At 42.8% G+C, this 16597-nt stretch overlaps 1 protein-coding gene across 1 annotated transcript in view; it reads right to left on the bottom strand.

Moving 5' to 3' along the window:
- Positions 1-16597, bottom strand: part of GPR153 (G protein-coupled receptor 153) — a 57625-nt gene that overhangs the window by 31604 nt on the left and 9424 nt on the right. Inside the window, exon 2 of the mRNA XM_033921194.1 lies at positions 1297-1831. Within this exon, the coding sequence (XP_033777085.1) occupies positions 1297-1673 (377 nt within the window). The 5' untranslated portion in view covers positions 1674-1831. The remainder of the gene's footprint in view (positions 1-1296; positions 1832-16597) is intronic.

Genomic DNA, 16597 nt, shown 5'->3' with positions numbered 1-16597 from the left:
GAGTAACAGACCCTGATCAATTTTCAGAGGGTTGTGTTTGTGAGGAGCTAGCTAAAATAAAGGTAGACAAAGCGATGATGCAAGATATTGAATGGTAGAGATTTCACGGAGCTTTTCTGACCAAGGATGTATTTTCTTATCTCAACGTTGAGTTGAAACAAGTTTGTCTGTGGGGTATCAGTGTTTAGGTCTTTTCTCCATTTTTGACTCTGTATTAAATGATTTAACTTATCTGACTTATGTCCACTGCCTGGTGTGCTATATTTTGGATGGTTTGTGTGAAGCGCTAATGAATCGAGTGCCATATCCCCCCATCTGTCCAAAATTAGAACTAATTGCTGCAAACACGATTTCACCAAAGTATTTGGAATCGGGATAGTTAAATTTAGAATGATTAAAATTTTGTGCACAGATTTTCTATCTAAGGAATTCTAATCAACAGCTGCTTCATACAGGTGTCACTGCTTTGATCACTGCACTTAGCAGAAAATTTCCCTCAGATGATGAGTCATTCTATCAGTCTAGATTTAAAGGTCATTAAAGCAATGTGGATTTTGCTTGTCACTATAAATTAAGGCTAGGCAGAAAGAGAGAGAGAGAGATTGAGATTGTGCTTGAAAGTGGCATGTACGCAGAAAGACGGTAGGGTGTATCTCATTCCAAGCATTATACTCAAACCATTTTTAGCTCTTTCATCCATTGCTGTCATAGTAACATAGTAAATGACGGCAGATAAAGACCTGAACGGTCCATCCAGTCTGCCCATAAGTTATACCCATTAAAAAATACATGCTTATATTACCGTATTTTTCGCTCCATAAGACGTACTTTTTTTCCCACCCAAAAGTGGGTGGAAATCTCAATGCGTCTTATGGAGCGAAGGTACAAATTTTAACACCCCCACCCACACCCACTGCACCATTTAAAATCACCCATCCACCTATTTGCCCGCCATCGCCACACCTTTTAAAACACCTACCCGCCCGCCCACCTCCCGCCGCCTCCTCCATTGTCGTTGCAGTACCTAGTGGTCCAGCATGTATCCCTCCCTTGCTAGCGGCGCACAGGTCAGGAGCGCGGATGTCAGGAGCAAGCTTTCCGCGCTCCCGCTTGGGCCCGCACTGTTTTCTAAATGGCTGCTGTCAGTTCTCACGAGTCCCATTCTGAGCTCTCCTGGGAGAAAGGTATAGCAAATCGAATAAATAAATAAAATAAATGTCTTGATGGTAGAGAGAGTCAGAAAATGAACAGTAAAGAGGCTAAAGTAATGAAAAATATGAGAGAAACAAAGTTTACCTGTAATTTACTGGCCAGCGGACCATCCACATTCGATGATACGACAAAGAGGTAACCGAAAAGCAGGTGACTAAACTTAAGGTATAAAACGTCGAAACAAAAACCTTGCAGAGGCCCTCGTTCCATTCATAGTCTGTGTGCTGCCTCCGGAGTTGTATCACAGAGTACATGGTGATGGGGATGGCCAAGTTGAGGATATGAGTTCCAGCCAAGGTGCAAATCAGGAACTCAAGAGGCTTCCATTTCTTTTGCTTGGCGCTCACGCTTAGAATTCCCCAGGTGTTGGCCAAGAGGGAGATCCCTGAACAGACGAGCCAGGCTACTGCGTTATTGTGCAGTCTCTGGTCATCATTCATGGTGGAGCGTAGAGTCACCATCAAACGAGGCAAGCTGCAGACCAGGCGTGAAGATGAATGGGAAAAGGAAATACATCCTATGGCAAAGTTCAGTCCATCAAGTGTATGCTTGGTAAAGGTGCCGCAGTTTTTTTAGTGCCGCATAAATCCATCGTTCTTAGTGATCCCAACTCAGTGATCTGTAGAAGAGTGAATTATTACAGTTTAAACATGCATGGATGCTTTACTTTTACATGGTTAAACCTATGAAAACGTATGCATTTTGCAATAACTGATCGTGCTGCATTCGTGCTCTGCCTTGTAGACACAACAAACTCCCAAGAACAGAACAATTCCATAAGAAACTATGGTGCCCTTTCACTAAGTGTCCAGTGCTATCCACAGCCTAGGGTTATGCCGCATGCTGAGGCCACTTTCAGCACAACTTTCAAATGGCCACATTTTCCATGGCCATGCACTAAATTTCACCTTTAGTGCATGGCCAATAGCTTGTTGAGCCCTTACCCAACAGCGAATAAACCACAGCGTTTTGCTTCTCTTAATAGCTAGACACGAATGCATTAGAATATTCCAACAAAGTGGCTGACACGGTGACCATGTTGCTCCATTTAAGGTACAGTTCGATAACTGTACTAATGCAAAAGATCATTGAACTTCGGCAAACGATCACCTGCACCGAAACCATTTGTATTTACCCATTACAGGGCGTTAAAAGTTAGGGAGAGGAAATCATCTTTCCTCACTGCCCATGTAGATCCTGGGGAGAAGTGGTCCCGGTGCTTAGAGCGGCTGCTAAGCGTGGCTCCCACTGAATTTGGGATTGCGCTTAGCAGCTGCATGCAAAAGGATGATGCAACGGATCTGCAGCAAAGAGTCAAGCAATTAAAGCAAAGGATCTTTAGTGGAGACAAAAACAACAGCAATGTAGCAATCCAGCTGGTGGTTATCATATGTGAACAGACAGGACCCGACGGGCGCTCTCACGTCGCCAGTCAACTTTGGATTATTTGTTATTTTGTTCCTCGATAAGGTTCTCTGCATGTGCGTAACAAAACATCCTGGACCCCTGAGGAAGGAGTGTTTTTTCCGAAACACGGACCATGTCGGGTCCCGCCTGTCCACATACGAGAACCACGAACTGGATTGCTACATTGTTTTTTTTCTCCAATAAAGATCCCGTGCCTTGTACGTCACATCTGCAGTTTTCTCCTTTTGTTTTCACAGCAGCTGTAAGAATGCGCCATAGCATTTAGGTGTGCCCATAAGGAAAACCAGGCCTAAATGCCTGTGCCCGAGTTGTGGGCAGATTGGGGTACATTCTATAACACTGCGCCTAACTGTTAGGAACACCCACAATCTGTCCATGCTCCTCCCCTGGCTACACCTGTTTTTGAGATTCACGCACCATTTTACAGGAGGCGCCTACCAAGTTGTGCACGTAACTTCTAATTAATGTCAATCTGCATCAGTGATTAGGTGTTAATGACCAATTAGCAGCGCCAGTTGGCTTGCTAAGCCATTAAGTTGTGCGTGCAAACCGGCTGGGCTCACCGATTTTGCGCATGCAACGTATGGCACTATATACAGAATTTGGGGGTCATTGTATAACCTATACCTCCAATTTGTGATGTATAAGCTACCAGGTCTAATTTGAAACATATTACTCTCCATTTGAAGTTAGAACAGTATGTGAATTTTCAAAGCCAGCAGAAAATATGAATAACTTTAAACAGCTAAGCTATAAATTAACTGCTGACTGCACTGCTGATTACTGACCTTATAAGATCTGACTGAAACCAGTGGCATAAACTGAAAGTTACATTACATTACATTAGAGATTTCTATTCCGCCATTACTTTGCGGTTCAAGGCGGATTACAAAAGAGTTATAAATGGAGGGTTACAGTAGAGCAGGGATCTCAAAGTCCCTCCTTGAGGGCCGCAATCCAGTCGGGTTTTCAGGATTTCCCCAATGAATATGCATTGAAAGCAGTGCGTGCACATAGATCTCATGCATATTCATTAGGGAAATCCTGAAAACCCGACTGGATTGCGGCCCTCAAGGAGGGACTTTGAGACCCCTGCAGTAGAGCGTAACAAGTTCGCTGTCCTCCTACAATTCGATCTTTCTGCCGCCTTCGACGTTGTCCACCACGATATTCTGATCTACCAACTCTCCGAGATTGGCATCACCTCTACAGTCCTTGATTGGTTCTCAAAATTCCTCCGTTCCCGTTCCTACATTGTCAATAGGAACGGCACCTCATTCCCCCCCTGGACACCAACCTGCGGAGTCCCGCAAGGCTCACCTTTATCTCCTATCCTTTTCAACATCTATATGACCTCTCTAAAACTCCTCCATCTATCCCCCCTTGAAACAATTTACACCTACGCTGATGACATCCTTGTACTTCTCGAGGCCGACTCGAACCTCACCAATCTCTCAGAGAACATATCTTCTTGTATCTCGAACCTCCAATCTTGGGCCCACACCGTCCAAATGAAATTGAATGAAACCAAGACAAAACTCCTTTGGCTTGGCCCAAAATTAGCTCACCTACCCGCCTCAATCCCACTGTCCTCTGGCTCCACTCTGCAGCTTGAATTCTCCAGCAAGGTCCTGGGCGTCATCATTGACTCCACATTGTCTTTCAATGACCACCTCAACTCCCTGGTAAAAAAATGCTACTTCAGCCTACACATACTGAGGAAAGTAAGATCCTGTTTCCATCAAAAACATTTCGCTGTTCTTGTCCAATCCATCATCCTCTCCAGATTGGACTACTGCAATTCTATTTTCATAAGCCTATCGAAGAAAAACCTTCACAAACTCCAACGGATTCAAAATGCCGCGGCCAAGCTTATCTTTGCAAAAAGTAAATTTGATCACGTCTCACCGCTTCTTTCCAAGCTTCATTGGCTCCCGATAATTTCCAGAGTTCACTTCAAATGCATCTGCCTAACTTTCAAGATCCTCCACGGCATCCTTCCTCCATTAATTCCATTCTCCTGGAATTCCTCAAATCTCAATACCATCAGACCCACCCAAAAACTAAAATTATCCTTCCCCTCACTAAAAGACATCTCCCACCCAGGAAAACTGGGGACCTCTCTCCTCTTCAGATTCATCGAGCTCTGGAATAGCCTTGCCTCCCCTCTTCGGAACCTGAATGCCCTCGAACCCTTCCGTAAACATCTGAAAACCTGGCTTTTCTCAAAAACCTAACACTCCCTCCTCTTCTGATATCCCAGCCCGCTAAGATTCTCCCCCTCTGATCTTCACCCATCCCTTCCTTGGAGTTCCTTTCTCCGAGCTCTACAAATGTGGAGATGGTGCGGTATATAAACCCAAGATTTAGTTTAGTTTAGTTTAGGATCATTGGTGACTTCAAGAAAAGTTGAGAAGAACTGGTAATCTGTAGGGTGGGGTGAAGGCAGGAGGATGGAAGGTAATTGATATGTTAAGAGTGTTTCAATAATTTCTTGAAGAGTATTGTTTTTATTTATTTTCTGAAGATCTTGTATTCGGGGGTGATTATCAGTAGGTTGGAGACTTGGTTATCCAGTTTTGCTGCTTGTGTTGCTAGTTAACAAATGCCACTTAATCCATAAACAATTGAGAGTTTATTTCCAAAATAAACTAAGCCCACTTATGGCAAAAAAATGAGCTATATTTTTGTATGGATAAAGGATAAAGGATATAGGGGTCCTTTTATTACAGTACACTAACCGATTTAGCACGCACTAAATGCTAAGGTATCCATTATATTCTATAGGTGCCTTATCATTTAGCGTGCGCTAAATCGGTTAGCGCACTTTAATAAAAAGAACCCCATAGTTATCTGCCAGTATGATTAATTGTTGAGATGAACATAAGAACATAAGCAATGCCTCCGCTGGGTCAGACCCGAGGTCCATCACGCCCAGCAGTCCGCTCACGCGGCGGCCCAACAGGTCCAGGACCTGCGTAGTAATCCTCTATCTATACCCCTCTATCCCCTTTTCCAGCAGGAAATTGTCCAATCCTTTCTTGAACCCCAGTACCGTACTCTGCCCTATTACGCCCTCTGGGAGCGCATTTCAGGTGTCCGCCACACGTTGGGTAAAGAAGAACTTCCTAGCGTTTTTGGCATTTACCTACTGCCAAGTTAACATAAGATTTGTTTTTAAAATCAGCTAAGCCCTTGTGGGTGTTAATTCCAAAAACCAGTTAAGTCTTCTATGTTCTGTGGCTGTAACATACTAGGTACCATGCCATTTAGCAGTCAATGATATGATTTTCCAGTTTTGTCACATGTAGCGGCATATTTGGATAAGCAGGCAAGAGAAGAAAAAAATGTTTTGCAGTTTTAATCTTAGTTCAATATTTTTAATAAGTTTCACCTAGTAAATGATATGATCCAATTTTAAGATTTATGAATTAAGACTGACAGAATGAAATGCATACATTTCTCTAACATTCAACATTTGTTTACATATATAATACATGCAAGATTTTAAATAGCATTTATAATTATCATGTTTTGGCTTTCTGAATGTATATCTACCCCCACCTCTTGTAGGAAATGAAAACATTATGTTTACATGGAAAATTGATTTTTTTTTTGTTTTTGTCCGATGCAACTAAAATGGATTTAGTGGGTTTTAGAAATAAACTCTTGTCTCATCTTTGTCTGTGAATGTCATGTTGCCATTTCAAGCGTACAGATTAGCATACCCTCACTGCAGTTTTAAGGCAAAAATAAACATTTATTATCCTGTTCTCATGCAGTGAGACAAATTCATTTATGAAACATTAAAATCATGGCTGGAGCTGGAGATCTTTATAAAAAGAACGAACTAAATTTTTAATTGTATGCAGCTTCTGCTCACTGTGTTTTTATTTTTCACTGGTGTTCTAAAAAGGAATTCATCCGTTATCCTCCACAGAGGTGCAAACCCGAGGAATCAGAAAATTTCGTGTCTCTCCATTATGTTGCCTTTAATGCTCTGATAAATTCTCATTGTGGTTGATATCGTGCACCTTTGTGTGTCTTCTCACGGCAAACGACTGGCACAGAATAGCTCACTAAATGCTTTGGCTCATGACGGAGCTGGTGATGCCCAGCTGATGTCTGAGCTTCAAAAAGAAACTGCAGAATAACGAACAACTGTAGACTGAAATCTTTCTAAATATGACCCGTCAGAGACCTGGTATAAAAGGGTTCCTTTCTTATTGTTACGGGGCCCTGCCTATGGTACATGGTTGAAAGCATAAAAATGAAACCAACCTATCGTTTTCCCTTCAGACCTAACTATACCATGAATTAATTGCTCGACTTGGGAGTAATCATCAGTGCGGACATGAAGGCTGCCAAACAAGTAGTGAAGGCCTCATCCAAGGCAAGGCGGATGATGGGATGTATCAATAGAAGCTTTGTCAGCCGTAAACCTGAAGTCATAATGCCACTGTACAGAACCATGGTGAGACCTCATCTGGAGTACTGTGTGCAATTCTGGAGGCCACATTACCGTAAAGATGTACTTCGAGCTGAGTCAGTCCAGCGAATGGCCACTAGGATGGTCTCCGGACTCAAGGGTCTCTCATACGAGGAAAGACTGGGCAAGTTGCAGCTCTACTCTCTAGAGGAGCGCAGGGAGAGGGGTGACATGATTGAGACATTTAAGTACGTCACAGGTCGCGTCGAGGTGGAAAACGACATTCTTTCCTAAGGGACCTTCAGTCACAAGGGGGCACCCGCTCAAGCTCAGAGGAGGGAGATTTGGTGGTGACACCAGGAAGTATTTCTTTACAGAAAGGGTGGTGGATCACTGGAACAAACTACCAGTGCAGGTGATCAAGGCCACTAGCGTGCTCGACTTTAAGAATAAATGGGACATCCACGTGGGATCTCTACATGGGTCGAGCAACACTCTGACTTAATGGGGTGGGACAGTAGAGTGGGCAGACTTGATGGGCTATAGCCCTTTTCTGCCGTCATCTTTCTATGTTTCTATGACTGTCAACAAATTAAATTAAATTAAACAAACTAAAGAAATGGAGTGCACACAGTGGATCCCTAAAGGGCAAGAGGATGGAACCAAGCACAGAACAACAAGAAAATAACTTTTGCACAGTACCCGGTTTTAAACTTTATGTGATCTGTCTACTCCCACAGTGGCCCTGCCTGCAGGAGGCCAGCTGTAAGCAATGTGTCTTTGGCTGAACCACTTTGAGGATAATAATAATAATAATAAGTTATTTTGTATACCGCCATACCCAAGGAGTTCAAGGCAGTTCACAACAGATAGATGAATTACATAAGTGCGATTGAAAAAAAAAAAGAAGAACATAACAAGGCAATCTTAGGGTCATACTCGTTTACATTAACAATTTAGGTGAGGGAAGGGCTAAATACGGAGTACATACAGTGTGTGCTGTAATAGAATACAATTGAGTTTAAGAGAAGGGGGGAACAAAGCATATTAGATGGAATGGGGGGGGAGCAACAATCTTAGAAGGGGGCGGGCGGAAAAGTAAAGGAAGAGGTGAGGAGCGTTGAGGAGGGGGGAAGGGGAGCGTTAAGGGTTTGGTCTGTTGCAAAGAAGGGTTTTGATCTGTTATCTAATGTGGAGAAGGGGAAACGTTAAGGCGGAAGAGGGGAGCGTTAAGGATTTGGTCCGTTGAAAAGTAGAGTTTTGAGCTTTTTTCTAAAGTGGAGGTATGAAGAGGTGTCAAGTATAATTTGGGCGAGCCATGAATTTAGTTTGGCCGCTTGAAAAGAGAAGGTTCGTTTGAGGAATCGATCGGTTTGCTTAGTGAATCTAGCTCTTAGGCATATGTCAGGGGTGTCAAAGTCCCTCTTCGAGGGCCGCAATCCAGTTGGGTTTTCAGGATTTCCCCAATAAATATGCATGAGATCTATTAGCATACAATGAAAGCAGTGCATGCAAATAGATCTCATACATATTCATTGTGGAAATCCTGAAAACCCGACTGGATTGCAGTCCTCAAGGAGGGACTTTGACACCCCTGACATACGTGGTATATAAATACTCAAAATAACATTGCTTCTGCATAAGTCCCTGATAAGACCCTTTTTTTTTTTTTTTTTTTGAGTACTGCATAAAATTCTGGAGGCAGCATGTTGAAAAGGATAACACCAGATGGAGTTGGTCCAGAGGGCAGCAACTACAAGGGTCAATGATTTTCGTCATAAAGCAGATGCTGACAGGTTCAAAAGATCTCAACAAACATACCCTGCAGAAAAGGACAGCGGAGATGCGACAGAAACACTGAAAAACCTCATTGGTATAAATACACAGGACGTTGCCTCTTTCAATGAAAAGGCTCTGGAATAAGAGATCATTGAAAAAAAAAAAACAATGAAAGGGACATACTCAGGAATCATCTTAGGAAATATTTCCTTACCGAAACGGGTGTTGGATGAACGGGAACAGCATTCCAAGCAAAGAGGATCTCTGAGGGGCAGGAAGGGATTGTATAGAAAGTGTTGATGGTCGACTAGATAGGCTATGTGTGTTCTCCATTTTTCAATGTTTATTCCTGTTTATTCAGCTATCAAAGTAAGAACTTTAGAACATGATTGCTTTCTAATTTCTTGTTCTTGGCTATAAGCACAGCGTTGCTATTTAATCATTTTTAACATGCCTTTCCATCAGTGTGCTCAAGGCCTGGAACAGCAATATACAGAATAATACAAGTCAAAAAATATAATTTCACGTAGCAGGATAGCAAGTTAAAAATCTGTAAATAAAACATGAAGAAAGTACAAATTAATACACCTAAAACAATCAAACCTAGAACAACTAGATACACGAGCCCAAAGTTCGACAGATGGCCCAGAGAAACATCGCAATCACAAATTCTTAGCCATAATCCAGATATAGTTCACCCTGACAATTTTCTGATATATTAACTAGTGTGCACAGACTTCAATGAAACTGATCTGCAGTTCAGAAGTTAAAAGGTAAGCCGTCTCTACGGAAATACCAAGGGCAATCTGTTTTTAAACTCGTAATGAAAACATTCAACGTGGTGAAAATCTTCCACAGCTCCATATACATATGGAGGGTAACTTTACAACAGTGCACCTGGTTTTAGAGAGTACTTCCTGGTTTAAGAGAGTACTTAAGTGCTATTTTTTAAAAAAGACACATTATTACATTGTGCTTGTTAACCGCGTAACCACAAGTTCAACGTGGTTTACAAAAGCATAATACAAATGGATTAATTAATCAGATACTTGGAAAAAAGATTACCGTATTTTCACGCATATAACGCGCGCATTATACACGATTTTTACAAACCGTGCATAACCGTGCGCGTTTTACAACTTTTTTTTTTCATTCCGATCCGGCATCCCCCCCTGCGAACCGGCCTCCTCCCCCCCGCTCGCATCACCCCCCCTCCCCCGCAATCCTACAATCCCCCCAGCACCGCAAAACATCTCTTACCCGATTGGGCACCGGCACCAGCACCAATGCACAGGACGTGCCAGTGCCGGAAGATCCTCCCTCGTTGGGCTGGGCTGGGCTGGGCTGTGCGGTGCAGGGAGATCCTCCTTCTTCCCTATGCCGGGCTGGACTGGGCTTTGAGCATTTGCGCATGCTCAAAGCCTTCTGATCTCGCTCTCTCCGAGATGCTTAAAGCCCAGTCCAGCCCAGCACAGGGAAGAAGGAGGATCTCCCTGCACCGCACAGCCCAGCCAAGCCCAGCACAACGAGGGAGGATCTTCGGGCACTGGCACGTCCTATGCATTGATGCTGGTGCTGGTGCCCAATCGGGTAAGAGATGTTTTGCGGTGCTGGGGGGGTTGTAGGTTTGTGGGGGAGGGAGGGTGACGCGAGCGGGGGGGAGGAGGCCGGTTCGCAGGCCAGAAGAGTAAGCGGGAGTGGGAGGAGGTTATAGCAGCATGCGCAGTATACGCGTATACGTGCTATATAAAAATTTTTTTACAGACATGCTTTGGACCCGCGCGCTATATGCGTATGCGTGTTATACACGCATGCGCGTTATATGCGTGAAAATACAGTAGTCTTCAGCTGTGTTCTACAATGTTTATAAGAATAAGCTGTGAGCAATAACGCTCGAAATTCTTTGTCGTGAGAGGCTGCTTGGTACGCTAGTGTACGATCAAGACATATTTTTACTTCTACAGCCTTGGACAGAAAGAAAATTAAACAAAGGATGAGTTTTTCTGCTGTGTTTATATGAAGCTAGGGACCAAATAAGGAGGAGCAAATCCATACAGTACGTCCCAAGTCAGAAAAGGGACATCCGTGTTAGAACGGCCTAAATGGATGTCCATCCTTGCATGTCCTTTCGAAGAGGAAATATATCAAGATTTCCTGTTTGAAAATAAGTGAGACGGACGTCCGTGTGCTGGAGATATCAAGTATGAACAGTCATTTTAAAACTGGAACATCCAAATTATGAATGAGGAAGAACACAGGACATGGACATCTCTAGGGCAGCGTTCTTGGAAAATGGTCAGGATGTTCATGCAGAAAGAACAAACAAGGGAGAAGAACCAACCGATTCTGCAGTGAAGGGTGCGGAAGCAAAAGAAAGGAAACCCGCAGAAACCCGTACAACGATGCAGGCTAAGTTTACTGAATCAAAAGCGGTTAAAAACAACACCTTAAAACCAAGGAACCCAACACGGTCCGTGTTTCGGAAAACACACCTTCATCAGGGGTCCGGAAAAACCAGAGGTAAGTTGAAACCGCCAAGAAACTGTAGCCTGTAGAAAAAACGAGCGCCGAAGGGCAATCAGTATGTAGGTCTTGTGTTTTTTTGCAATTTTGTGCTCATTCGGTTGCAGGCAATATATTCAGCTTCCTTTTGGTTTGATCACATATAAGTACACACCATCTTGTTTGCGTGCATACATGAACAATTGCAACAATTTGATAACAGGCCTTTTCTGTGTGTAAAACTAGCTTTGCATGGGGGGGGAGAGGAAAAACCCTTTTATAAAATTATATTCCCAAGGGGAAAACAAGGCAGGGCTTGAAGAGTATCCGAGTGTCAGATCAGAAAATAAATGCACAAAATATGACATAAGCATAATTGATGTAATAATACTGTCTAGAAATTGTATGAATAAATTCTTATTCTCAAATTGCATAATGAGAACAGCAGGTAATTAGGGTTCTTACCAGATGTCATTTGATGTAAACAAATGATACCAGGCTGCAACTGAACAGATTTTGTGACTATCACCAAAAGGCTTGTGTACCACAGCTTGGCGTGCTAAAATTTGGCTACTCTCTGGTGGCTCAGATCTTATGTTAAAAAAAAACCCAAACAAACCCTCATGGGATGGATGACCTTCACATCTTAGAAAAGCTGAATATACCTTAGATGGCTTTTATTATAAACAAATAAATAGTGGATTCTGCTCTGAACTGGATATTTTAACTTTGGGTTGAGCTCATATCTTATTCAGCGGTAGCTCAAGGTGGCACTTCCCCGTCCCCGGAGGGCTCACAATCTAAGGGGCTCTTTTTCTAAACCGCATTACATGGTAACGCATATTTGATGTTGGGGGAAAACGGCTTATCACCAAAACACTAACATCATTGACTTCCACTTTCTTTTCGCATTCGATTTAAGATTCTTATTTTAACTTTTAAATCAAATTCACTGTAATAGTCCAGCATCTCTCTCTTCTCTTGTTACTTCCTATTGTCCACCAAGACTAGCGTCCTTTGAATGATGAGCGTCTCTAAATTCCTTCTATTCGTGCAGCTCATTATGAACTAAAGCAAGAGCTTTCTTTTGTATTTCACTATATCTTTGGAATTCTCTTCAAAATATACCCCCCCTCCCCCTTTTACAAAACCGCAAAAGCGGTTTTCAGCGCCGGCCAGCGTGCTGAATGCTCCGTGCTGCTCCCGATGCTCTTAGCCCAGTAGCCCATTCTCACGGTGGCCAATCCAGGCCCCTAGTACTATACAGTGCTGTACCTAGTATAGAAGTTGGCTTCATAGACCAAAATTTCACTCTAAATATGCAGTCCCATGGGGGTGGGGCCTTAAAACAACTTGGGCCAATCAGAGCCTCAGGATGAACCGGGGACGGGGAGGCCCATTTTGGAAGACACAGGCCAGCTGGGTGAAGGGAATCCGCGTCCCTCAGGTCAGACATCTACATGGAGGTAAGGGGGGGGTGCTTCAGAGGCGGGGGGGTTGTATAGGAGCGGGAGAGAGTGGGCACCTCTCCCACTGCAGGGAGGGGGGCGGCGGCCGGGCAGCGGTTTCGCTTGGCAGTGGCCATCTCTCCTGCTGCAGGGGGGGGCACGGCCAGTCCACGGTGGTGGTTTCATGTTGCAATGGCATCTCTCCCACTGCTGGGGGGGGTGGGGTGGCTGTTGGTTGGCAGTGGCTTAATATACCAGCGCCTAAGCTGTTCACACCTACTGTCACTTAAGTTGATTTAGGCACGATTCTACAAATGGTGACTATCTTTGATTGACATATGGTAGGTACCACTTTCCTAGACGCCTACCAAGTTAGGTACCGTTTATAGAATTTGGCCCTTAGTGCTTCTTAGCGGCTCGCCGACATTTAAGCAGCCATGTGCATCTCGGAATCGCACACAAATTTGAGGCGCACCATCTACAGAATTCGGGGAAAAGTGTCCTAGATAAAGAAAGCCTTTAGCGGTGACAGAATGTCCACACTGTGTAATAAGGTACAGTCACTGATTTTAATTGATCCCCATATGTGCTTTCAGCTCTCATGAAAAGCAAATTATGCCATCCTCAGAGAAGAGCATATATATCACAGCGCTGTTTGAGAAGCAGGTATTATACAGTCTGCTCACCCCTGGCATTTTCTAAAGTGCCTCTTCCCTCTCCAAGAGAAAGATTGGCTTCTGTGCAAATTGCACAGTGCAAAATGTGCTAATGAAGAGCAAGTTAAGATCCTCTGTCTCCCTCTAGGTTTTACATCAGTCTTTAACCTTTAAAAACAGTTAACACCTTGTTTACCCAAGCAAAGATTAGTGCTTTTTCCACCGCTTGCAGCTAATGTAGCAAAAACGATTTAAGCTCATATTACAACGCGTTCGGAACGCCAGCTCCCATTAAACTATTCCGGGCTCATCCTTAGAGATTTACAAACGTCTTCAAACGAGGTTTATTGAAAAAAAAAAAAAAAAAATTCAGCACACTCGAAACATTTCCAAGGCTTGTTTAACCTTTCTGAAGAAATCTCAAGTCATGCTTTGAAAAAAAAAATTGTGGCTGGGTTTCGGAGAATCACAGATCCCGTAGCTTAGCCAGACTGTCAATTTTGGGTGGGCCCGAGTCCATTTTCTGCCCCTTCCCTCCAGCATGACCCTCCTCCCAAACTTAATATATAAATACTGTATTTCAGCTGGTAGGGATCCATAAGCCCAGCCAGCTGAACACCTCCTTCTCTAGCAGCCAGAAAGCCTATCAAGCTCAGTTTTCGGATATGCGCCTACTTTGTGGACATGCACTTACTTTTCTTTATAGAGTACATTCCACACAGGGACCCTGTCACATAATTACATCTTGCTATAATTGCTTAATGCAAAGGTCCCCCTAGGGTTCTGCTGTTTTGAACTCTTGCAACATAATGTTTTCAGAGGCATCATTCAAGTCACACTTTCCATCCACCGCTGGTGAGTAGTTAGTCCGACTTCTTTCCCACAAGTTTACAGAAAAGATACAACTTATTTCTGGGTCACAGCAAGAGAGATGTGAGGGGCATTCAATCATTTATCTACCTCAGAAGGAAAGAAAATATTTTTCAATCTAGTCCTCTGATAGCTCCAAACTTTTCATCCACTTTTCCTGCAATGACTATAACCCCCCTTTGAAAATAATTCTTCTGTTCGACCTTCAAACCAAGACGTCACAACTTCCTTGATACCACTGTGTCCTCTAGTCTGCTCTGACAGTCTCTGTCCCATCACCAGGGCAGAATTTTAGCTTCTGATCTGTGGCCATAAAAAGTACAAGGCAAGAATATTCAGCCTTCACGGAAAATGTGAGCACATCACCCTTCTAGTGCGCTTTCATTTTGCGGCAAACATTTTGCACCAAATTCTTTTTTTTTTATTTTAACTTCTGCAAAGTTGTTTCCTCTACCAAAATTTGCTTTCACTTATGCTCCACTGCTCTGAGCAATCTGCACTGACGTTTTCAACGTGCCTTTCCAGTTCAGTAGTGGAAAGTATACTCCATTAACATGTTTAAAACATCCCAGCTGGATGGAAACATACCAAGGGGAAGTATTTTTTCAGCAAAATTCTGCCAAGGAGCAATTCTGTGCCCTAGAAAACAGGAATAATGGATCTCCATTTTTGTGTTTTAAAAAAAGAATAAATCCTTTCAAGACCATCTCCTTTACCATTCTGCCTGTAATTTATTTTAACTGGGGCCAAAACAAAAGGTAATTAGGGTTCTAAAAAAATACAAAAAATGAACCGATCATGTTACTCTGTGCTTCGAAGTCATTTTTACTTTAAAAAAAAATGTTGCAAGGCATTTTCTTCAATGCACATGAATCTCAAAGAATGAAAATTATTTAAGTGCAAGACCTAAGCCTAGAAAAACATTTCTGTATTCGAAAAAGACCTTCCTGGAATAGGTTAGTTTGGGATCTATTCTCTCACAAGGGCCCAGATTTTTTTTTTGTTCAATATTTTTATTATTTTATATTATTAAACAATAAGAAAAGTTATATAACAACTTTAACATAGGTATGACGAGTTACACGGGTATAATTATCGATACATGAGCATTTGGTAATATGATTAACACTTTATGCACCATAAGTATGATAGTGTGGCATTATAAACTGGCATCGCCAGGAAGAATTAGGAATGTGGCAGTGGCATATTGTAGAGAAAAACTAGCAAGGGGCAACATCGATCTATCATTGGGCAGTTATATGACATTAATACAAATCACAAGTACAAGCTATACCATTATGAGTGAGTCTGATCAGAGGGAAATAATTGAGCTAAGGGAGAAGTCAGATGTGATTTACAGTAGCTAATGATTGGGTCCCATATAAGCATAAATTTGTGGAATCTATGCATCCTTATTAAACCATATTAAATGATTGGAAACATCCTGACAAACTTTCATTTGTTGCCTAGTGGAATCTATTCTGTATTATTTTATAATATGAAGGTCCCAGATTTCTTAAACGCGCCTGAAGTTAGGCCAATCTAGGCACCTAACTTAATTGGCGCTGTTAATTGAAATGTGCCATTAAAAAGCAATTTTAAAAAAAATGAAGTGCGCCAAAGGTTTCAATGCTTTTCGGTGCCTAAGAATGCCGAGACGCTATTAGGCGCGGTTCTATAAATGGCGCCTAGTGGATTATTGACAACTGCTCTCCTTGACACCTAGAATTTAGGTGCCATTTATAGAATCAGGGCCAAAATGCTTAACTTTAGCTCATGTAGCAGCTCAAGGAGGCTGTTACAGAGAGTGGTGGAGGTCTGGAACGCTCTCCCGGAGGCTCTTATAGGGGAAATCACCCTTCAGGGATTCAAGACAAGGTTGGATAAGTTCCTACTGGAACAGAACATACGCAGGTAAGGCTAGACTGAAATAGGGCACTGGTCTTTGACCTAAGGGCCACCGTGTGAGCGGACTGCCGGGCACGATGGACCACTGGTCTGACCCAGCAGCGGCAAATCTTATGTTCTTAATAATTGTCCAGTTTCCGGAGGGCTTACAATCTATTTCTGTTCGAGGTAATGGAGGGTTAAGGGTACAAGCGTTCAGTGTGCGCTAACAGACATTAGCGTGCTAAATCTGTTTTCAATACCTATGGGCCACATGACAATTAATGCACACTAATGTTTATGCACCTTGAGCTTTTGTAACAGGATTACTAAGGCCCGGATTCTGTAAACAGCGCCTTAAGTTAGGCGCCCAATTTAAGTTGAAA

Source organism: Geotrypetes seraphini, chromosome 15, assembly GCF_902459505.1.
Source record: "Geotrypetes seraphini chromosome 15, aGeoSer1.1, whole genome shotgun sequence".
Classification (NCBI taxonomy): Eukaryota; Metazoa; Chordata; class Amphibia; order Gymnophiona; family Dermophiidae; genus Geotrypetes; species Geotrypetes seraphini.
Note: the sequence above shows the minus strand (reverse complement) of the source record. Positions and strands in the feature narration are given on the sequence as shown.